The sequence below is a fragment of the Sceloporus undulatus genome, chromosome 5 (genome assembly GCF_019175285.1).
Source record: "Sceloporus undulatus isolate JIND9_A2432 ecotype Alabama chromosome 5, SceUnd_v1.1, whole genome shotgun sequence".
Classification (NCBI taxonomy): Eukaryota; Metazoa; Chordata; class Lepidosauria; order Squamata; family Phrynosomatidae; genus Sceloporus; species Sceloporus undulatus.
In genome coordinates, this window is record NC_056526.1 from 136,592,623 (window position 1) to 136,616,387 (window position 23,765).

A 23,765-nucleotide genomic window follows, 5' to 3' on the forward strand; every position below is an offset into this window, starting at 1 on the left:
AATGGAGCCGCGGCGGAGCCGCGGCTTTTTTTCCCATTAGCGCCTATGGCAATTCGGGTTACGAAGGTTTTCAGGTTACGAAATTAGCCGCGGAACGAATTAATTTCGTAACCCGAGGGAGCACTGTACTGTTTCAGAAGCTGAGAGAGTGTCACCTTCCAAAGTGTGTTTTGTGTGCTTTTAATGCTAACCAGTCTCCCTTGCTTTGACAGTGATAGTGTGGTGATGATGATGATGAGGATGATGATGATAATGATATGAGTCAGCTTGAGAGGCATGCACGCACTGTTTCTGAAGCCAAGAGAGTGTGACTTTCCAAAGTGCCTTGTCTGTGTGTTTTTGGTTCTTTAATGGTGATATTGATATCAGAAAGCATCTGAGGCAAGGCCAATGTAAATTGCTGTGATTTTTACAAACCCATGTGCAGTGAAGAAAAACCAAAGTCCCTTGACCAAGTACACATTTCTGAGAAGTACACTTGGTCCAAGAACTGTGAAACCACCTTGACATGTTCAATATGCATAGCCATGTTAAACCATGCTGAGTGTTAAACCCAAGGGGTTTGGTTATGGAATAAGCCTCTGAAATATGCAAGAGGCCATGTTAAGTAAAGCCATGTGAAATGCACAACTGTGCTGTTGTGTGTGTTTTGGAATGCAGGTTGGGGGTGTTTGTCCAGAAAGGGACCGAGGAGGAGAGGGCGGGCACATGCCTCCTCCTCCTTGCAGGGCTTCGGTGGAGGCTCCGCCCTGGATGGTGGCTCCGCCCTGGAGGGTGGAAGCTCCGCCCCCAGCATGCAGCCCCGCCCCGGAGGGTGGAAGCTCCACCCCCCGGCTTCGGCCCCCCGACTTGTCTGAGGGACACCAACCCGGCCACCGGCTCCAAAAGGTTGCCTACCCCTGCCCTACACCATGAATGTAGCCTTTTGATGTCCTATTACTCTCTTCACTGGCCTTCCACTGAATCACTTTCCAGACAGACTGGGACTGACAGGAACTCTAACAACATAGGTTCCTTATCTCTAGCATACATCATTTAGCAAGGTCCCTCAACAGTCTTGGGCATCATGAAAGGAGAGCTGAAGTGCTGTCAAGGTTGAAGAGAGTAAGGAAGTCTGCTCTGTCTGCATTTCTAAATTTGCTCCATTGCATATGCCCATATCTGCATCCAATTCATAGTGTGCATGTTTGTTATGGTTTTGTTTTACTAAAATAAGCATGGAAGGGATCTCCTCAGAAGTATAGAAAGAATAGATTTAATCCCCCCCAAAAAATAATGTAATATTGTGGGGGGAAATATGCATCAAGCAATGACAAAAAGAAACAATCTCATATTGAAAGCTTGTTTCATAATAAAATCATTTTGCATCACAATTTAGAAATCATTCAATTTTAAAATTAAATTTTAAAGAAGAAACCTCCTACCAGTGCTCTGTCTATAAATTTATTTTTCTTTATCTTGTAGGTGTATGAGATGCTCATTAATCCTGGAGATAATATCCTTTTAGATGAACCAAACTTCAGTGGGACAATGGCAGCAGTGAGTCATCTTTGAGGTTTTATTACTGTGCAGATGAGACAACATAGGCGTTTTGAGCAGTAGCAGTAATTCTTGTACAATCTGATACAGGGACTTGTTTTTTTTTATTTGTTTTATTTTGCACTATCCCAAACAAAGGCTGTTTTCAGTGCCTCAAGTTTACCAAACTGCCCCATGTATTGAGTTCCACCTGAGCCATTGCTGTCACCTGGCCTACAGCTAGGTCCCTTGTGCATTTCTGCATTTGACTTTTCATTCCTGTCTTTATCACCAGAATTGTTACAAGAAATCCAAGTGAAACACCTGGAAAAGGCAACACCCTTGAAAATTAGGATGTAATTCTTCATTGTATCTTCTCAAAGATTGTAATGAGCTGTTTCAACAATTTTCTTCCTGCTGTGAGAAAGTCTCAAAAAGTACAGTTTTAGAAGGCTATTTGCAATTTGACATTTATTCTGTGAAAAATTCACCTGTTGTTGTTTTGTGCAGAAAATTACATTTTCTGTGTGGAAAACAATATTTCATTGCAGAAATATTAATTCCTGCTTAGAAAATGCTGTTTTGTATGCAAATCAACCATGTGAGAATTTTACACAGAACAAATCCCCCCCTCAGCTTTGTTTTCTGCACAGAAAATGTTATAAACAGGAATTAATATTTCTGCATTGAAATATTATTTTCCATGCAGAAAATGATTTTTTTTCCCTGTGCAAAACTACCATGTGCATTTTTTGTGCAGAATAAATCCCAAACATTGAAGATTCTCATCAGTCCAGTATTCTGCTTGTCAGGGTTTCTCTATACTTGAACATCATGTTTTTTCTACCAATTATTGATTATTTTTTAATATTCCTTCCAATATATATAGGTCAGACCAAGGAAGTTTACCTTGGAGCCTGTCAGGAGCAGGCTTGGAGCAGAGGTGTGCAGCCATCCCCTCCAGAACCCACTGTTACATCCATTGCCAGCCATCTAGACAATTACAGGGCCCACAAAGCTTACCCATGGTAGGAGATGGTGAGCCAGCAGTGGAGATGGCAGTAGTAGTAGTAAAGAAATTTGAAGTATCCACATTCAACACAGGGAATAGACTGAGACTATAGCCAGGATCCTGTTAGCTCACTAAGCCGGTGTCTTCCACTGCCATCTCTATGTGATACTAGAAAAATACAAATGCTAGACTAGGGCACCAACAGAATTTCAGCTGCTATGTTTCAATATCGTCCAAAGAAAAATTATATTTCTATCAGAATGGGCTTAGAGTGCATTCTATAAATTGTAGCCTGAAAAACTAACTTTTCTGAATTCTGTATTTGAGGAGCAGTCCTTAGGAGCACAATATATATATACCCAGTTTTACATTTTATTGCTGCTAAGGAACAATCTGCTTTGAATAGTTTGTACTAATTGGATATTCAGTCATGTGCAATATCTTGTTTCTGGTTTCTTTTCATCAACAGCTACGGCCCTTGGGGTGTAACATTATCAAAGTCCCCAGCGATGAACATGGTATTATTCCAAAAGCCTTAAAAGAAATTCTTTCCAGGTGGAAATCTGATAACAACATGCATAAACCCAGTAACAAAATCCCTAAATTCCTGTACACCGTTCCCAATGGTGGCAATCCTTCTGGAAGCTCTTTGACAGCAGAACGCAAAAAGGAGATTTACAAGGTAATCCCTGCCAGCATCATAACCAGCAGAACAAAAATAGCACAGGCAATAGGTAATCTAATGGAGGCTGGTTGTTTCCATTTCATTGGTGTAGTGAACACGCTTTTTTAAAAATGAACATTAAAGGTATTTTGCAAGATGCTGAATCATATCCTCAAAACAGGTTCAACATTATGGATAGTTCCTTTAAAGTTTGACAGTCACCAGATACCACAAGGATAACATATGACATGTATCTAGACCAGCACTGTCACAGATGTACCACTATGACTGCAGCAGGAGATGGAGGGGTTTTTCCATTCCTAGAATTGCTAGGGCATCACCACCCTCTTATGGAACATCAAAGGAAGAAGGTCAAGCAACAGAGAACAACACTAAATGGCGACTGTACCAAGGAAGAGATTCCAAGAAGACTGAGAAAAGAAGAATTAGAAGCATGAAGAAGTAGTTCTGCTGCAGGGCTGGATATGAAGCTAAAAAATGACAGCAGTGCCCTTGTACTTCTTGAGACTATGCGGGGATACAGATGGGTAGCTCCATGCTGCCCGTCCTTACCCCTTGTCGGTGCTGCACCACAACGCATGGCACCAACGCACTCTCTAAAAAAAAGCCGCCTAGAGAGGCTTTTTAGGAGCACCATAATGGCGCTCACATGCCTTGATGCCACTGCTTCCACTGAGTGCCGTTTAGACATGCAGACACCCATGCATCATTGTCATGTGCCCTGTGTGAGCAGGGCCACGACAAGATAGTGCACGGGCACCGCTATTAGGGCTGGGCGTATATGGACACCCAGCCCTGCAGAACCCTTAAATCGGCCCCAGGACGGCACTTTTTGCCCATCTGTATCGGGTCTATGTCAAACAGGGATGTATGACAACTTCGTTTAGTTTTATTTTGATTAAGAACTTGCCAACATTTCCAAGTAACTTCTCACTTGAGATGGAATGATCTTGAAATTTCACAAATTTAAATATGGGATAAACTTACAGATTCATCCATTGAGGCCCATGTGATGATAAATTGCTACTTATTTTCTTCTGAAAGTCTCCATTCTAGGAATTTGCACTTACTGAATTTGGCCTGTGTAGATGGGGGAAGAATTTGTTGAAGAATTTATCAGAATGTTCAAATTTCTTCATCTGGAACTTGTCTAGGTATGCTTCCATGTCCCCATCACTTATATTCCAAAGACATTCTGCATCTCTTCTATATTTTCTTTCTTATCAGATTTTTTTATGGTAAGAAAAAAGATTCAAGAAGCAATAAGAAGAGATAGAAGGGCTACACAATAAAGGTGGCATCTGAAACCATGTAATATTCCTTGAATTAGGGCAGCACAAAACCCATGCCTGGAAGCACCGTGAATTTACATACAGTTGGCAGAAATTCTATGACGTTTTTCAACATTTTGATGGAATTGCTGTTGTTTTAACTTGTGGGCAAGACATAGCCTAGGCACTGACCATTTTTGTTGTTGTTGTTGTTGTTTTCTAGCTTGCCCAAGAATACAACTTCCTTATAATAGAAGATGATCCATACTATTTTGTCCAGTTTGAGAAGGTAAGACAAAACAGAGCAATTGATTGCTAATTCTCATTGACGTAATCTTTCTTGCTGTTGAAAAAGAATATGCTTTTAGCTTTTGTCACCTTTTAGATTTGAAGTCTCACCAGTCTTTCAGGTCCAGGAGTAATAGAATTTCTTCCAATTGGTCCTGTAGTGTAACTGTGTTTCCTGGCCAGGATAGTTCTGGGTTGTTCTGTGAAACCTCCAGCAAGAACTACCTATGGTACATTGTTCGGCTCCAGGGAGCAGGGAGCCTGTGTCTGATCCTTGGGGTTCTGGATCTCCAAAGGACAGGGGCAAACCTCAGAATCTCTGTTACAAAAAAAGGATGTTCTTAACACAATTTAACAGCTATTATATATTTTTTGCATTTCAAGAGCAACCTCGCTTTATCAGAAGCAACTGGAAAACATGGTATATATGTCCACATCCATGCAGCTAACCTTATCTCTCTCCTAATCTCTACACAATAATATAGTGGAACAAGCAGTGGGGTACTTTTTCACAGCAGATGCAATATCTAGCTAAATATTGCCACACAGCCTGGGTCCAAAGAGTAACTGCCCCAAGGCCACATAATAAACTTCATGGCTCACCAAGGGTTTCTCCTCATGATGAGATGTCATGATGAGCTCCTGAAGTTCCACCTATTCCAATCCCATAGCACTTCTTGGGATGGGAGCAAGTTGTCGACATGGAAGCATGTTAGCCTGTCTCATCCTCACAAATCTCATTCACCAGCTAAGGGGCAATATTTGCTTGGTGACAGATGGCAATCAGTAACTAGTTTTGTTTTAATAATAAAATATTATTTGTATTGCTAGATCAAAGCACCATCATTTCTTTCAATGGATGTTGATGGCCGAGTCATCCGAGGTGATTCTTTCTCCAAGATTATCTCCTCTGGGTGAGTAGAAACTAAACTACCACCATCAACATGTCCATCAGCTTAATTAGCCTAATTAGGCAGGCAGGCAAGTTTATGAGAATATTACAAATCCAGATGTCTCTTGTGTGCAGGGCCTATAAGAGCAGGGTTCATCCAGTAGATCAGTCTGGGGCTTGGAGAGCCAAGGAAAGTCCTGTGAATTTCTGATGGCCTCCTTCCTTAAAAAGAGCTCTCACAGCCTCCTTCCATTGAATTGTTTTACAAAGGTTAGCAAACATATAGCTCTTCATTTTCTTGGCTCTTTACCAGGACTTATCTATTTTTCCTATGATAATTTCACCATATGAAATGGGATGTATTTCCTTAGACGTCTGAATTCTCATTGTTGATCATAGCATTAAATCTTCCATCCTGCCCCCCACCCCCTGGGTGGGGTTTGAAAGCAGTCTTGTTCCACCTTGCAAAATTTCTCTCAGAGGCCTGTGTGACTCTGACGTTTTCTATGTTGCGATGGCCTTCACAAAGCAAAGAAGGCAATTTATAGAACCAAATGTTCAAAAAATCTTAATAAAACTGCAAACCAATTAAACTAATGCAGAGCCTGCTATAAGTGAATTGATTAAATGCTGGGGTTCCATGTCAGCAATGTTTATATGGACAAAGTGCTTTGGGTAGCATCTCTCCCCCCCCCCCCCAAAAAAAAAAAAGAAAGACACAGAATGTAAGTGCTCACCGTCAGTAAAAAGGCCTTCACATCTTTTTTGAAAGAATTTTCTGTGAGCCTTAATTTCACATTAAGTTAATAACAGTAATTGCATTTTTATCTTAGGTGGGATACATGGTTCTTCTCCTCCCCACTTTAAACTCAACAACAAACCTGTGAGGGGAGGTTAAATGAAGATAGAATGATTAGCTCAACATCACTGAGTTAGTTTTGTGGCTCAGTGAGGACTTTAACCTGGATCTATCTCTTAAATCCAAGTCCAGCACTCTCAAAAATAAACTGAAATGATTCTTCGTACAGGCTCTACAGCTGCTAACATTTCATGAACACATTTATCCGCTGTCTCTACAGCTTTATAGCTTCATTCCTTAAAGCCAAATGGGAAAATACCACAATAGAAAATTTCCAAATATCCAAGTTTTCTAGTCTACTTTTGCAGTTGATAACAGCTGGGAAATCACACAAATATAGTCCTAATGAAATTATTATTCAGATCACAAAGTGGTAAAACTTTCTGTATTACCAGAATGCATTTTTCTTTCACTTTCTTTCAGTTTGAGAATTGGCTTTATAACAGGACCTGAACCCCTTATAGACAGGATTATTCGACATGTAGAGTCCTCAACTATGCAGACAAGCACTTTTACACAGGTAAGAATTAGTAATTTATTGGAATGATTTCAGAACAAATAATGCAATTCTATCATGTCTACTCATATGTGAGTTCCATTGAGTTCTATGGACCTAACTCCTGAGTAGGAGAGATACTACTGAGTAGTGGAGATACCCACCTACACCAGGAGATGGGGGAATGCTCATGTGGTCCATTTTAAAACAAAATACAGATTTCCAAAACTTACAATGGAAAGACTATGAAATTAATTTTTTTCATTTAAAATGTTCAGATGTGGGGAGGGGGGAACAACACAGAATCAAACTGGGTGACACATTTGTCCCATTTCTTGCACAGATGCTCCCCCAAGTGGTGAAAGACATTTATCATGGTACATTTGTTGTTTTTTACCTGCATATGTTTGTTTTGCATGTTTTGTTTTATGGTCATTAGAAGTTAAACATATGCTAAATTTGCATGCCTCGTGGCTGAGATACATATCTCTGAGGAAATCCTATTGTAAGAGCGGGGATGGGTTAACCATAGGGAATACCAGGCCGAATACCCTGAAGGTACAAGATGCCTTCTGAACTTGAAAGTCAAGCAGGGTCACTTTTGGTTTTAATCCATTTGCTCCACTTCCAGCATTCTCTCTATTTTAATGTGTGAGCTCCCAATTGCTGACACCATAAAGGTTTTCAGAAGCCGTAAGTGAAAGGTGGTTTGACATAATAAGGATATAATATAAATTGGAATCTCTATGGAGGAGAACTTGTATTGCCAAAGAATCTATGCCTCTGTAGCTGAATCACTGTCCCTAATTATTTAAATTTGACTTATTTTACAGAAGTAGTAATAAGTAATAAAGCTATGCAAAAGATGCATCTGAATCTATAGGTTCATAAGTATGTATCTATAGATGCTATAGGTCCTTTAAAGTTTGGACTAAGACCCAGAGTGGAATCAACAGCCCAATTACGTAGTACAACTCTTGAATGATTTTCAGGAAAATGATTGGAATTTCTGACTCCCAGCTTTTAAAGAATAGTAACATAGGGCTTTATCACATGGGGTTTTTTGCAGCTCTGATCCGATGTAACTGCAGGTCCAATGATGCAAATTCATGCAATGTGATGTATTATCACACGTGATTGCTTTTTATGGGGGGGTCGTTGTGAGGCGGATCCATAGTCATTTCAGAGTGACTCCTCATTTTTGTGAATTCGGTAACAAGCGAATTCACAAAAATTGTTTCTAAGCTCACTTTGACACTTCTAATTTGTTTGGTGTGGAAGATCACCCCGATCTCACCCCCTGACCCCCTGCCACCTATCCCATCATCCCCTGCCTCCTCCTTCACCCCTATCTCGTCCCCTCTGGCATCCTGCCACCTGTCCCACCATCCCCTGCCTCCTCCTTCTCCCCAATTTTGCCCCCTCTGGCATCCTGTCACCTGTCCCATCATCTCCTGCCTCCTCCTTCACCCCAATCTCGCCCCCTCTGGCATCCTGCCAACTGTCCCACCATCCCCTGCCTCATCCTTCTCCCCAATTTTGCCCCCACTGACCCCATCCCCTGTCCCATCATCCCCTGCCTCCTCCTTCACCCCAATCTCGCCCCCTCTGGCAACCTGCCAACTGTCGCACCATCCCCTGCCTTCTCCTCCCCAATTTCGCCCCCTCCGGCATCCTGCCACCTGCCCCATCATCCCCTGGCTCCTCCTCCTCCCCGATCTCACACCCTCTGGCATCCTGCCACATGTCCCATCATCCCCTGCCTCCTCCTTCACCCCGATGAAGGATGACAGCTAAGGAGGGGGCAGGGAAGGATGACAGCATCCAGAGCCCCACTGACCATGCACAAGGGTGCCAATTTAAATCGTTGAATCCCTCTAGTGTGGTAATACAATGTGCACCTGCTCCGCTTTGCCCAAGTAAAGACCACAATTTCATTCCTCAGGTATGATAATACGTCACGTGAATTGCCTTGGATCCGAAGTGATTCTGCTTCGGAAGGGCTTCGAATTGGAGCTCCTGTTTCACGTGTGATAAGGCCCAAAGAATGATTCCTCTCACTGAGAAATTATAGTGCTGAAATGTAGACAGGGTAGGAAGACTATAAGGAAATAGGGGAGTATGAAAGGATTGTGAGCTCTGTTCATTCATTTCTGGTCCTCAGAACAAATTCCTGGTGTCAAAATGAATTCATGGTAAGTACAAAGAATGGAGTAGTGGTCTGAGTGGAGAACTATGACTCTGGAGAGCAGGGTTCAAATTGCCAGTTGGCCATAAAAACCCAGTGGTACAAACCCTTGGGCAAAGTACAGACTCTCAGCCTCAGGGAAAGCAATGGGAAACCTTTATTGAACAAATCATGCCAAGAAAACCCTGTGACAGGTTCACCTTAGTGTTGCCATAAGTCAGAAATGACTTGAAGACACACACAACTACAACAACAACAATACAAATTTTTTACACTTGGCTCTGACTGACAGACCTTGGAGTTCTACTTGTTGTTTTTTCAGCAAATCCTGCAAGCCTGAAATCTGCTCACATTCTGGTGTACCATTCAAATTAGTGGGCACATAAGCCTCTTGTGCAAATAGTATTCTCCAGAAAGTAGCAGATCTTGCAGACTTAAGTTATTTAACTGTTCACCTGCTTTCTCTTGCAGGTCCTCTTGGTGCAACTTTTTAAGAAATGGGGACATACGGGCTTTCTGCAACATGCAGACAGGTAAGCATTTTATGAACATACTAAGGGCTGTATCTGTGATCTTCATCAGTTTCAAAGATAACAAGAGCAACTGACAGTATAACAGTATCTTCCAGCTCTAGAATGCAGAAAACATCTTTCCAATTGTTCTCCCATCTCTTATTTTTAACTAATTTATGCATGGATCTAATCTGAGTGATCATGGAGATGCATGATTTTAAAAATGCCATCAAATTACAATGAAATATCTAAAATTAACATGCTAAGGAGGTCAAAAAAATCTCTGCATTAAACTTAGGAAAATATTTAAGGGCAAATAAAAATAAATGTAAATATTTAAATGTCAATAAAAAGGCAACAAAAGTAAAGAATACTTGGAACTGACCCTTGGACTGCTTCATTCTTGGGCTTCTCACATCAACCATTTTCTATTTAACATCCAACCTATCTGCCTACTTTGTTGTGCATATTATCCTCAGGTGTACATATTAAAATACATTTCAGTATTTTCTTGAGGGAAGAGCAACATTGCAAAATTCAAAGTGCAAAATCGAAGGGATAGTTACAGTCTAATCTGTCTATTATTATTATTATTATTATTATTATTATTATTATTATTTAGCATTGTAGATTTGTACAGTGCTGTACATAAAAACAATAAATATAAAAGAGTAAACCTGCCTATGGCGTACAATCTAAGAAATAATAGGATAATACATATAAAATACATAGCAATGCAGGAAATGGTTCAATACAACAGGCAAGAAAAGAACATCAAATAGCAAGTGACAATCATGCAATGCCTGGGAACACTTCTCTGAACAGGATGGTCTTCAACTCCATTTTGAAGCTGGTTAAAGAAGTGGTGGCCCTTGTTCGTGGGGGTAGAAGGTTCCAGGAGTGAAGGGCAGCAAGTGAAAAGGGGCGAATCCAAGATGGGTCAGAGGAAATCCTGGGCTGGGACAGCAGACCTTGACTACCAGAATGGAGGGCATGAGTGGGAAGGTGAGGAGAAAGAAGGTCTGATAAATAAGGAGGGGCCAACCCATGGAGGGCTTTAAACGTCGACAGCAGAAACTTATACTGAATATGGAAAGGGAGGGGGAGCCAGTGAAGGGATGCCAACAAAGGAGAGATATGGTCAGAGCGGTGGGCAGATGTGATAATGCGTGCAGCTGAATGCTGGACAGAAATTAAAGGACGGAGGTGAGAAAGAGGAAGCCCAGCCAGGAGGATGTTACAGTAATCAAGTCGTGATACTACTAGGGCATGGACCAGAATCTTGGCAGTAGAGGTGGAGAGATATGGTCGAATTTTGGCAATATTTGGCAATACACGACAGAGAAGAATCAAAGATAAAACCAAGACTGCGGACTTGCTGGACTGGTTGAATAGAAATGTTGTCGACAGAGACAGAAAAGGAGTGTTGAAGGGTGGACTTAGGAGGAAAGACAAGAAGCTCCATCTTGGACATGTTGAGCTTCAAACGCCAATGGCACATCCACTGCGAGACAGCTGTGAGACAAGACGAAACTTGCTGTTCAAGCCTTGGAGAAAGGTCAGGGGTGGAAAGATACAACTGGGTGTCATCGGCATACAGATGGTAGGAAAAACCAAAAGAGCTAATGAGTTTACCTAAGGACAGTGTGTAGAGAGAAAACAGAAGGGGACCCAAGACAGAGCCCTGGGGAATTCCAACAGATAAGGGAACAGAGGACGAAGTCTGACTACCTGTGACCACTGCAAAAGATCTGCCTGACAAATAAGATCTAAACCAGTTGAGAACAGAGTCTGAGAACCCAAGGTCAGAAAGTATATCAACTAGAAGACCGTGATCAATGGTGTCAAAGGCTGCAGACAAATCAAGAAGGATGAGAATAGAGTAAAGGCCATTAGCCTTGGCCCGTAAAAGGTCATTTGAGATCTTAGTGAGAGCTGTCTCTGTAGAATGCCGTGGGCAGAAACCAGACTGAAAGGGATCAAGAATGGAGCTGGCTTCAAGAAAATCAAGACAGCGAGAATAAACAACCCGTTCCAAGACCTTAGAAAGAAAGGGAAGAAGAGAAATCGGACGATAACTAGACAAAGAGGAGGGGTCAAGAGAAGTTTTTTTCAGAATTGGGGAGATGAGAACATGTTTGAAATCTGAAGGGAAGGAACCTGTAGAGAGAGAGAGATTGAAGATATGGAGAAGCGAGGGCAGAAAAGAGGGAGCTATAGAAATTAGAAGACAAGTAGGAATTGGGTCAAGAGAACAAGTTGCAGGTTTAGAAGAGTTCAGAAGTGTAGAGAGTTCATTCAAAGAAGCAGGAGGAAACACAGAAAATTTTTTAGGCGAGGGCGATAGATGATTATAAGCAGAAGAAGAATTGGGAGGGACTATCTCAGAGTGAATAGTGGTAATCTTTGAAATGAAATAGTTAGTAAAATCATTAGGAGAAAATGATGAAGAGACAGGAGGAGAGGGAGGTTTAAGCAAAATGTTGAAGGTGGAGAACGAGCGCTGCGTGCTCCTCTCATTGTTGGAGATCAATGATTTGTAATAATTCTGTTTTTCCATAGACAGGGCATGTGAGAAGGAAGAAAGTCTATTCCTATTAGTCTAGGAAATGTAGATTTGGGGTAGGATCCAACACTGGATTTCCATTAGTAGGATGTGTAAGCACTGCCTTTGGACCTGTCATGGAGGACAGTCCTGGGAATTTAGGGGAATACATGTTAGCTCAAATTTTGGTTGTGTTATATATGAGATCTTAAACCTATGTGACATATACTGAGGTCCAAGGCAAGAGAGAGACCAAAAGGCAAACCCTCATTATGTTGAGTTTTATTTAAAAGAGAAAAATCCACATGCACACACAAACACACAGACACACACCCCCACCAGAAATAGGGAACAAGAAGTTAAGTTAGAACAGAAAAGGCTTTAGAAGGGGAACATATGATCTGAATGTTTGTAGCTCCTTCTTCTGCTGCAGATGCTAAGCTGGACAATGGAGACTCATTTGCTCGCTTGGCAGGGGAGTGAAGAGGGCCAAATCTGGCAGCACTTCTGTCTGGAAATGAACTAAGCCAAAGAAAAAAGGAAGGTCTGAAGTTTAAATAGGATTTCTGTGCCCTGTGGCAAAAGGAACCAGAGCCTTGATGGGCCAGATCAAATAAAGCCTTTGATATGTATCCATGTGCTTTGAGGTCCGATCTTCCCAGAAAGGAGGCGTAGGTGTAAATTAGGCATGTTTCCAACACAGGATGGCAAGATGGATAGAGTTGTTTACTTCTTCCAGGCCAGATGCCATTCCCTTTGTTTTATTTAACACCTCCTCTTCTGTATATGGGGGCCATCTCATGCTATGTGATGTGCCTGCTTGAAACAATGGAGGCTTGGGTCATACAGAGGATGCCCCCTTATCACTTAATGTCAAAGAGGAGTCCTTTATTCAGATATCTAATGGGTGTAACAGATGTCAGAATCCAAAGGAAGCAGGAGAAGATAGTCTCCCTTCCAAAAGCAACCTCTAGTGTACTCAAGTGCTATATGAATCCCATTTTTGGTAGCTCTGAAAGCTGCAGTAGAGAAGGCAAGAGAAGCAACTTCAATTATGCTAGTACTGCAGCATCAGAGCCATGTCCAGAGGAGGCCTAATGTGGTTTGTATCAGAACTCAAAAAATATCTCATTGCTTAAGCACTCCTTGATTGGCATCAATCTGTTTTCTACAGTGCATGAAATGGACAATAAAAGAAATTGGTTCAATCATTTCTTCTTGTTGTTGACAATTCCATCTGTACCTAAGCTATTTTAGGTATACAGTACATTTAAGTATAAGGCACAAGATCCCTTTTCTAATTCCTTTAGTGTTGAGTGTGATGTGCTATGTAGAATTAAGAGGAAACGCTATAGCTGACTCATGACCTCCAATTTGTTCGCTAAGCATTCCTAAATTGATTGTTTGCTTTCAGGGTGTCAGAATTCTACAAAAGCCAGAGAGATCTAATGCTTGCTGCAGCAGACAAATGGCTAACAGGTCAGTGAATTCAGTCCCAAGAGCTATTAGACATAACCAAGATAAACAAATGAACAAGCTTAGTTTTTTTTAAAAAGCACAGAGACTCAACCCTCCGTAGCTGCCTGGTTCTGTTTTTATTGGGAAGAGGGAGAAGTGATGCCAAGTGCTTTCAGTTAGACTTGCAAGCACTGGCTGAGTCCCAGTCAGAGCCTTAAAGAACTGACGGAGAATGTTTCACTCTTTTCACATCTTTCACTTGTAGGGAAAAGGCAGGAGTCAGGCTCCTGTGCAAAGTATACCAGCTTATGTCAGCCACCTTGTTGCGGGTTACAGACACCCAGCCCCACACCTCAACATGGTTTCTTACTTCTCCTTTACAACATGATTTTTTTGTCTTTACTTCCCACTGATATCCTTTCCACATTAACCTCCCATGGTCTGCACATCCAGAATGAATACTGCTGTTAACAATGGATAATTAGTTCAGTCAGTTATTTGAAAATGATACTGAACATATCCATTTAATTTTTCAAACTGATACTAAATGATCAGTGCTGCATTAGAAATTTGTCTAATTGCTTTGTAAAGTGAAAATTCATAAGAGCAATACTCAGTGGCAAACAGAGAGCAATAACATGGTACAATGGGAACTATATACTTTTTATGACTGATCTCAAACAACTGTTAATTGGTACTGTGGGAGTCTTAAGCCTGATACAGGAAACTTTCTGAAAGCTTAGCCAAAGAGCAAAGAAGGCTGAACTGTTTGTTTCACACCAGTGTTCTTGTTGTAACTGTTAAATACATTAAGAATAGAAATGCTTGATTGACTACTTAGGGTATTTTCATTTCACTGTTGTCCCTTCTTTCATAGGTTTAGCAGAATGGTATTCTCCTAAAGCTGGACTATTTTTATGGTTTAAAATCAAGGGAATTTCTGACACATACCAGATGATCATGGAAAAGGCACTGGAGAGAGGGGTAGGGAAAATCTATTACTCTATAATAATATGGCTGCATTAGTACTGCTTTCTAACTTCCATTTACTTCATTGTACAAACACAAAGATAATATGAACACAACAATACATCTATAAATGTTTTGTTTATGGTTGGTGGTTAACATCTACATGCATATGAGTAATACAATTAAATACTGTTTTAGGTATCTTTGCTTCCTGGGAGGGATTTTATGATTGATTGCTCAGAACCAAGCCCGTTTGTCAGAGCTAGCTTTTCCTATGCTTCTGCACATCAAATGGACCAGGTAAGTCAGACTAAATTTCTCCTTGTTCATAAAGGTGAGGGGAGAAGGCTTGGTAAGAACTTGATATGTAGATAGAGGGCAAACCATCACTGGGGAAACTATGGCCCTTCAGTTGTTCTTGCACTCCAGCTCTCATCAGCCCCAGCTTGATCAGCACTTAGAAAGTATTTATATTTTTAATATAAAATACAAAATTAGATTTTATTTTATTCAATAGTTAATTAAATACTTAAACACATATACACATGTACCAAAATACCCCAAACATATATTTAAATAAACCATCAAAGTTTCAGTTCTTTCCCACTCCCTCCTGCAATTAAAAATAAAAAAGGGAAAAAATAGAAAAATAAAGAAAAAAGTAAGATTTCCCACATATTCTCCAGTTGTAACGCTAGTTGTTATTCTACTTAACCTTATTATCTTCTCTTATATACTATTATCCTTGTATAATCTAGATATAGGCAATAATAATAATCTAATAGATAAAGGTTGTCCCTTGACATAAATGTCTAGTCGTAACCAACTACATACAAGGGGTGGTGCTCATCTCCGTTACTAAGCCAAAGAGCCAGCATTGTCTGAGGACTACTCTGGTGGTCATGTGGCCAGCATGACTGCACTGAACACTGTTACCTTCCCACTGAGAAGTTTTATTTTTCTATTCGCATTTGCATACTTTCGAACACCTAGGTTGGCAGAAGCTGGGACTAGTGATGGGAGCTATGTATTTTATAAGTATTATCCTATTATTTCTTAGATTGTATGCCTGTAGGCAGGTTTACTCTTTTATATTTATTGTTTTTATGTTCAGCACTGTGCAAATCTACAGCGCTATATAAATAATCATCATCATCATCATCATCATCATCATCATGCAGCACTTGGTCCTCGAGCTGCCAACCTTCCAAACTTACAATCATCAGAATTGGCATCTTAACCACTAAGCCAACGCATAATAATACTTTCTCTGAATAATACTTCTCTGCATTATTCTTTATATTGTCTGTATGATAATAATCCACATTCCTTTTATTAACCAATCTACAAACAAAGATAAAATAGAAAGACAACAATCAAACACCATTACCTAGGTAATAAACCCCATCACACTGGTATCCCCTCTTATCTGCTTAATATTTTCTATAAGCAGTTTCCATATTTTCATATATGCCTCTGTTGGTTTTCACCTTATTAAATTTATTAATTTGTCTGATTGAGCCATTTCCATTACTTTCATCAACCATTCTTTGCATGTTAGGATTTTATTAGTTTTCCATTTTCTCACAAAAAAACAGTCTTGCCACAATTACTAAATAATTTATCAGGATTCTATGTTCTCATGGGCCCGTTACAAACGGGCCATTTTGTGTGTGCAGAGTGCACACTAGGGTTAGGAAGCGGCGGTGCTTCCACACACCCCTAACCCTAGCGCACGCTCCACACGCACAAAATGGCAGCGGCCATTCCACACGGCCGCCACCATGAGGACGTCACGACCGCGCCGCCTCTATACGGGGTGGCGCGGAAGTGACGTCCTCGCTCCGCGCCAGGGTGCTTAGTGCGTCCTTAGCGCCGAGCAGGAAGGAGCTCCATTTCGGAGCTCCTTCCTGGTTTGGTCTGCTGGGCGCAGGCTTCACACGGCTGCGCCCAGCGGACCAAAGGAGAAAGTGGCCAAGCAGCCCCTTTCTCCTCCTCCCCGCCGCTGCGGGGTGTCCTTGGGGCTTGAAGCCCCAAGGACACCCCTTTCCAGGCTGCGGGAAAGGGCCTTTTGCCACTTCCCCGCAGCCTGAAAAGCGGTGGATCAGGGCCTCAGCGGCTGCCGCTCTGGACACTGAGGCCCCGATAAAGCAGGGAAAGGGGTGGGTGCAGCCTGCCCCAAATGGGCGATCTGTAACCCGCCACAGACTAAACTAGTAAATGCTGTAAATACAAACGTATCTATAAAAATCATCCTGTTATTCAGACTAGTGCGCGCTCTGCACGCACAAAATGGCGACGGCTGTTCCACACGGCCGCCGCCATGAGGACGTCACGACCGCGCCGCCTCTATATGGGACGGTGCAGAAGTGACATCCTCACTCCGCGCCAGGGCGCTTAGTGCGCCCTTAGCGCAGAGCAAGAAGGAGCTCCGTTTCGGAGCTCCTTCCTGGTTTGGTCTGCTGGGCGCAGCCTTCACACGGCTGCGCCCAGTGGACCAAAGGAGAAAGGGGCCAAGCGGCCCCTTTCTCCTCCTCCCCGCCGCCACGGGGTGTCCTTGGGGCTTGAAACCCCAGGGACACCCCTTTTCAGGCTGTGGGGAAGCGGCGTTTTGCCGCTTCCATGCAGCCTGAAAAGCGGCGGATTGGGGCCTCAGCGGCTGCCGTTTTGGCCACTGAGGCCCCGATACACCGGGGAAAGGGACGGCTACAGCCCGCCCCAAATGGGCAGTCTGTAACCCGCCATTCTCTTTTGTCATCTAAGTTTATCATATTCAGTAAATACAGTTCCGGGCTCATAGTTAATTCTAAACCCAATTTTTTTTCTCTATTCGTTTCTTGATCTTATACCAATATTTCTTTGCCTCAATGCACTTCCACAGCTACTGAAAGAGTGTACCTCTTTGCATTTCCAACATGTATCTGATGATTTTTAATACATTTTAGCCAATGTATCTGGGATTAAATACCATTTATACATGATTTAAAAAAATTATTTAAGACTATAGGAACAGGTAAACTTAAATCCCTTCATCCAGATATCCTCCCATTGATTCATTTGTATAATATATCCTAAATTCCTTGCCCAGCTTATCATACAATGTTTAACTTGTTCTTCTTCAGAGAAAATATTTTTTAAAAGTAATTGGTTTCTTTAAAGTTTATATGATGCAGTACTGCCCCATAATTATTTTTCATTTTAGTTACAATTGTATGCTAGTGGAAGAAAGACAGGATGTGAATAAATTAAATAAATAATTCTGCTACTCAAATGTAGCTAAAATAGTTACTTCTAGATGCTTTTTAAAAAAAATATCCAAATGCTAACAACTACTGACTTGTGTTTAAAAATGAATTCTCCCTTGATGCTGCAAATTCTTACAGCTTCAAAGAAAGTCTTTACAAATGACGTAGGAATGGTATAGCTCCAAAGATAAGTTGGCAAAAATTTACAAAGGGATGAATAATATCTTCAGGAAATATAGAAAACAAACTGGATTTTTTTCCATGTGTAGTAGTTGTAAAAAAAAGTTAAGAAATGTTGATTTAAAATAAGCAAATTAGTACAGATGATTTGGGGATTTAATTACTGATGCAGCCTGGTAAATGTAGTAAGATAAAAGAGAAAGGAAGCATAGTGATTTAATTAGGTATATGGTATATGGCTAGAGTGGTATTTGCTAGACATTAGAAAACTTATAAATTACCAAATTGTGTGGAATGGATAGAGAAAATGAGAGAAATTGCAGAAATAGACATATTAACTAATTTGATTAGGAGGAATGCATTGGAGGTCTTAGAAACATGGAAACGTTTTATAGATTATATAGACAAAAAGGGGATGTTACTATTTTAGGTTTTGCTATATAGATGGTAAAGTTAGTTTTTTCATTTGTTTGGTAGAGCAAACTTGTTTATTGAAGGCACTATTAGGAAAGCTTATTAATAGTTCATATTATAAAACAGAGAGGGGACTAGGATAATTAGTTAAGATACAATCTGAGGGAAGTGGGAGGTCTTTTTATCTGTTAGGAAAGGGGCAGAGTATATTGGTGTTTAAGGGTTTATATGTTTGTATGTTGGTTTGTTTCTTGTAGGTTTTATTTATGCTTTAGAATAATATTATTTAAAAAATACACTTTCCCTTTGTCCTCTTCATTGTTGACTCAACACCCACAACAAAGTGAAGTACTCCTCTGCTACCATTTAATGAGGCACCATTAACAATCAGATTTTAAAAATTAGTTACACTTGTTACATTACCATTGTAATTTAATTTAGTTGTGCCTTCCTGCAAAAAAACAACTAAGTAGTTATTTGTAATTACTTCCCAAGCTCTGGACCACATAGCCAATGGTCAGGTATGATGGGACTTGTAGTCCATCGCATCTGAAGGCCCACTGGTTCTCCCCCAGTTTAAAGTGTGGATCATAACATGTTCAACTCAGAGTTGAACATGCTTAAGACAGATGAAATCATTGGTCTGCAAACAATTGCAATAAACTTAAAAGTCAATGGAATGCAATAGGCTTTAGGATTGCATTACCGGGACCTGGCTTGGGCCTGAAGGAGATGCTGTGTGGGCTCAGGCCCTGCCAGCTGGGTTCTCGGTGAAGGACCAGCCCAGGTTAGGTGGGCGGGGGGGTGTGGCCTTGATACATAGGAACACCATGTCCCTCACCAGGAACCACATCCGACAGACGTCCTATATCGAGTGTATTTACCTGACCCTAAAGGCTAGGGACAGTCTAGGGATTCTGTTAGTGTATCGGCCACCCCGTGCGCTAGCGGACTCCCTTAACGAGCTGACACAGCTGGTCGCTGAATTGATGTTGGAGACGCCCAGGCTACTTGTCCTGGGTGACTTCAACATCTCTCTCACGACCAGCTATGTTCCACCCGGTGCGGCTCGGGAATTAGTGGATATCATGGCAGCCATGGGCCTGTCTCAGCTGATTGCAGGTCCTACGCATTGTGCGGGTAATACTCTCGATTTGGTCTTCTGTTCGGATGCGGAAAATCCGTGGGTGGAAATAACCAATATTTCCCCCCTGTCATGGACGGATCATTTCCTGGTAGAGGCAAAAATCAAGGTCTCTACCCAGATCCCCCCCGGGGGTGGCGGTCCAGTTAGGACGGTCCACCCTCGAAGGCTGATGGAACCCAAAAGGTTCCAGGAAGCTTTAGAGGGGCACATGGTTGGAAGTGACGGCGACTCTGTTGATGCCCTTACCGGTATCTGGAATACCGGTCTTTCTAGGGCTATACACAGTATCGCTCCCAAGCGCCCTCTCAGGCCCGCTTCCAAACGTAAGGCCTGGTATACGGAAGATCTCCGGGCAAGGAAGCAGGAACTGAGACGGCTAGAGTGCCGTTGGTGGAAACACCTTCGCTTACACGACAAGGCTCTCCTAGACCAACTGTTAGAGGACTACGGAGAGGTGATACGAGCAGCTAAGAACTCGTTCTATGGTGCTCGTGTCGCGTCCGCGGAGTCGCGTCCAGCAGAGTTGTTCAGGATGGTCAGGGAGCTAACTCAGCTTCCTCCCGCCCCGAACCAGATCCTTGAACCTTCTAAGGCCTGCTGCGACAAATTTAATGACTTCTTCGTGGATAAAACCTCTCGGATAAGCGAAGGTCTTAACGCCTACATTCAAGCAGAACCTAGCGTAGAGGCGTCCGGAGCCTCCGTGGACTCTATTAAACTGGATCGGTTTGAGTTGGTAAGTACCAATGATGTGGACAAGATCCTCGGAAGTGTTCAGAAGACAACCTGCTCTCTCGATCCCTGTCCCTCGTGGTTAGCGGCTCAGGGGGGACCGGCGGTAACTTCATTGTTACGCCGGATCATTAATACATCTTTGAGGGAAGGGCAATTTCCATCTGAACTTAAATTGGCCATCGTAAAACCGTTATTGAAAAAGCCCTCCCTCAACCCCCTGGTACATAACAATTATCGGCCAGTCTCGCTGCTGCCATTTCTGGGGAAGGTGATCGAGAGGGCGGTTGCACTCCAGCTTCAGGCGGTCTTGGATGAAACGGATTATCTGGACCCATTTCAAACTGGCTTCCGGGCGGGTTACGGGGTTGAGACGGCCATGGTCGCCTTGGTCGATGATCTCCGTCTGGGCATCGACAGGGGAAGCGTGTCCCTGTTGGTGCTCTTGGACATCTCCGCGGCTTTCGATACCATAGACCATGGTATCCTTCTGGGGTGCCTGGCAGAGGTGGGAATCGGGGGCACTGCGCTCCAGAGGTCCCAGATGGTGCAGCTGGGAGACGTGTGCTCCGATGAGCGGGCCCTTAAAACTGGGGTCCCTCAAGGAGCCATTCTGTCTCCCATGCTATTTAACATCTACATGAAACTGCTGGGAGAGATCATCTGGAGACATGGGGCGCGGGGTTATCAGTACGCTGATGACACCCAAATAATTTTCTCTATGTCTCCGACTGATGCAGTGACTGAGGATGGCGTCTCTCCTCTCGTGGCGTGCCTGGAGTCAGTAATGGGCTGGATGAGGGAAAACCGACTCAAATTGAATCCAGAGAAAACGGAGGTACTTGTGATAGGTTCCCCTGGTCCAGGAATGGCGGTAGTTCCACCTGTCCTGAACGGGGTCACACTCCCTGTGAAGGACTCTGTGCGCAGTCTGGGGGTGCTTCTTGACTCGTCGCTTCACCTGACTGCTCAGGTGAATGCGACGGTCAGGAACACCTGTTATCAGCTTCGGCTGATTCGCCAGCTGCGCCCATACCTGGCCCAGAGGGACCTTGAAACTGTTGTACATGCTCTGGTAACCTCGAGATTGGATTTCTGCAACGTACTCTACATGGGGCAACCCTTATACCAAACTCGGAAGCTACAAATGGTACAGAATATGGCAGCCAGGCTGGTCACTGGTACTTCCAGGGCCAGCCATATTACACCTGTGCTTAAAGATCTGCATTGGCTGCCTATTCGCTTCCGGGCACAATATAAGGTGTTGGTAATGACCTATAAAGCTCTAAATGGCTTGGGCCCAGGATACCTGAAGGACCGCCTCTCTCCGTACATTCCGCCCCGCACCCTCAGAACATCTGGGCAGCAACTCCTTAGGGTGTCAGGGGCCAGGCTGTCCTCCACTACGAGGAGGACATTCTCCATCGCCGCTCCGGCCCTTTGGAACACACTGCCCATAGAGCTCCGCTCGATTACCTCCCTGGCCCAATTTAGAAAGGACTTGAAAACCTTTCTCTTCCATCTTGCATTCCCCGAATAGAGTTCAGTGGGCCTCCCTTCCTCTCCTGTGGCAAAGAGGATGGGCTAACGGGGGCTTTATATTGTTTTATATTGTTGTTGTACTGTTTTATTGATTGTTATGGTTTTGTATTGTATTTTTATGTTGGAAACCGCCCTGATCTACGGAAGGGCGGTATATAAATAAAACTTTTATTTATTATTATTTTTATAGGATTGCACTGTTAGCGTGACTAATTCTATGTTAGTCAGTGCAATTCCATATGTGCCCACTCAAATGAAAATCCAGTGTGTATACAGTAAGTGTGTGCAGAATTTTAGTGATTAAATAGTTTCGACCTATCTGCACTGGATATGATTATAATAAAGAATAATAACAAGAGTGTCTGTTTTGATAGTAATTTACGATCAAGAGAGTTAATCCACCAAAACCAATTTGGGCTTTGTCAATTGGTCATCAATATGCCAATGACACTCAGTTCTACTACTTCTTTCCACCCCAATCCAAGGAGGCTGTCCTGGTCCTCAACCAGTGTCTGTCATCATCAGTAATGGACTGGATGAGGGCAAGCAAATTGAAACTTAATCCAGACAAGACAGAGGTGCTCCTAGTCAGTCAGAAGGCAGATCAGGGAATAGGAATACAGACTGTGTTAGAGGGAGTTACATTCTCCCTGAAGATGCAGGATCACAGTTTGGGGGTACTCTTGAACTCAGCTCTGAACCTGGAAACCCAGGTGTCTGCAAGTACAATGAATGCTTTTGCACATTTAAAGCTTGTGCCCCAGCTGTGCTCGTTCTTTGAGGCCCCAGATCTGGCCACAGTACATGCCTTGGTTACATCCCATCTGAACTACTATAACACGCTCTACTTGGTGCTGCCTTTGAAGAGTTCAGCTGGTCCAAAGAGTTACAGCCAGGTTTCTGGGGCAGGTTATAGAAATCATACAACACTGCTGTTGAAACAGCTCCACTGGCTGTCAGTTTGTTTTTGGGCACAATTCAAAGTGCTAATCATAACCTATAAAGCCCTATATGGCTCACATCCAGGCTGACCATATCTCCCTATAAGAGCTGGCCTGGGCTCTGAGATCCTCAGGGGAGGTCCTTCTCTCCATCTCACCATCACAAGCATGGTTAGTAGGGACACGAGAGAGGACCTTTTCTATGGCTGCCCCTAGATTGTGAAACTCCCTTCCCAAGGACACCAAAATGCCCCTTTGGCCTTCCATCGACAGATGAAGACTTTCCTCTTCATACAGGCATTCAAAACAGAAAGCTTTTAAAGAATGGGCTGCCATGTTATATTGTTTTAATGTGTTTTTATTTTTTTTTTACCTTTTAAAGTATTTGATATTTTAACATGTAATGTTTTTTAAATTATTGCAGTAATTTAATTCTGTTTTAATGTACTGTTTTGGTATGCTTTTAATTGTACTGTTTTTTAACGTAAGTTGCCTTGAGTCTCAGTCTTGGGAGAAGGGTGGGATATAAATAAATAAATAATTGTTTGTGGAAAGCAACAGGCATATGGTTATCTAAGGATTTGTTAAATAATACTGAGCTTTATCAATATGTACTATACTCATTTTTGCTCTCATATAATGTTGTTATTTTTATTTAGGGATTCCAGAGGTTGGCTGAACTCATAAAGGAAGAAACTGCATGACACCTTTGACTAACTAAAATTTCACTGGCTGATATTGAATGGTGCCATAAATTTCACTGAGCAGGCTGCAAAATTAGTAATTGGTCATATTTCTGTCTTCCATAGTGTTTAATTATTTTAAACATTAAGCTGTAACTTTTACAAAAATAAATGAATGTGGGCAACAA

General features: G+C 42.3%; 1 protein-coding gene across 2 annotated transcripts; it reads left to right on the forward strand.

Moving 5' to 3' along the window:
• The first annotated feature begins 873 nt into the window (after positions 1 to 873).
• LOC121931235 (kynurenine/alpha-aminoadipate aminotransferase, mitochondrial-like) lies at positions 874 to 23,765 on the forward strand. 2 transcript variants are annotated; one of them, XM_042468725.1, is made up of 11 exons: positions 874 to 1,539; positions 2,408 to 2,461; positions 3,000 to 3,212; positions 4,710 to 4,775; positions 5,606 to 5,688; positions 6,949 to 7,045; positions 9,681 to 9,742; positions 13,681 to 13,745; positions 14,602 to 14,708; positions 14,892 to 14,993; positions 23,554 to 23,765. In XM_042468725.1, exons 1-11 carry the CDS (start codon positions 1,474 to 1,476, stop codon positions 23,596 to 23,598), a joined length of 960 nt encoding a protein of 319 aa, XP_042324659.1. In that variant the 5' UTR covers positions 874 to 1,473; the 3' UTR covers positions 23,599 to 23,765. The 2 variants fall into 2 exon arrangements, with proteins under 2 accessions (XP_042324659.1, XP_042324660.1); XM_042468726.1 differs by lacking the exon at positions 2,408 to 2,461 and having other exon boundaries at positions 880 to 1,539.

Excerpts from the sequence above, each read along its gene's own strand:
- LOC121931235 (XM_042468725.1), top strand. The coding sequence starts at position 1,474 with ATGCTCATTAATCCTGGAGATAATATCCTTTTAGATGAACCAAACTTC. Across the intron at positions 3,213-4,709 it reads GCAAAAAGGAGATTTACAAG|CTTGCCCAAGAATACAACTT; the intron begins GTAATCCCTGCC and ends GTTGTTTTCTAG. Across the intron at positions 14,994-23,553 it reads CTGCACATCAAATGGACCAG|GGATTCCAGAGGTTGGCTGA; the intron begins GTAAGTCAGACT and ends ATTTTTATTTAG.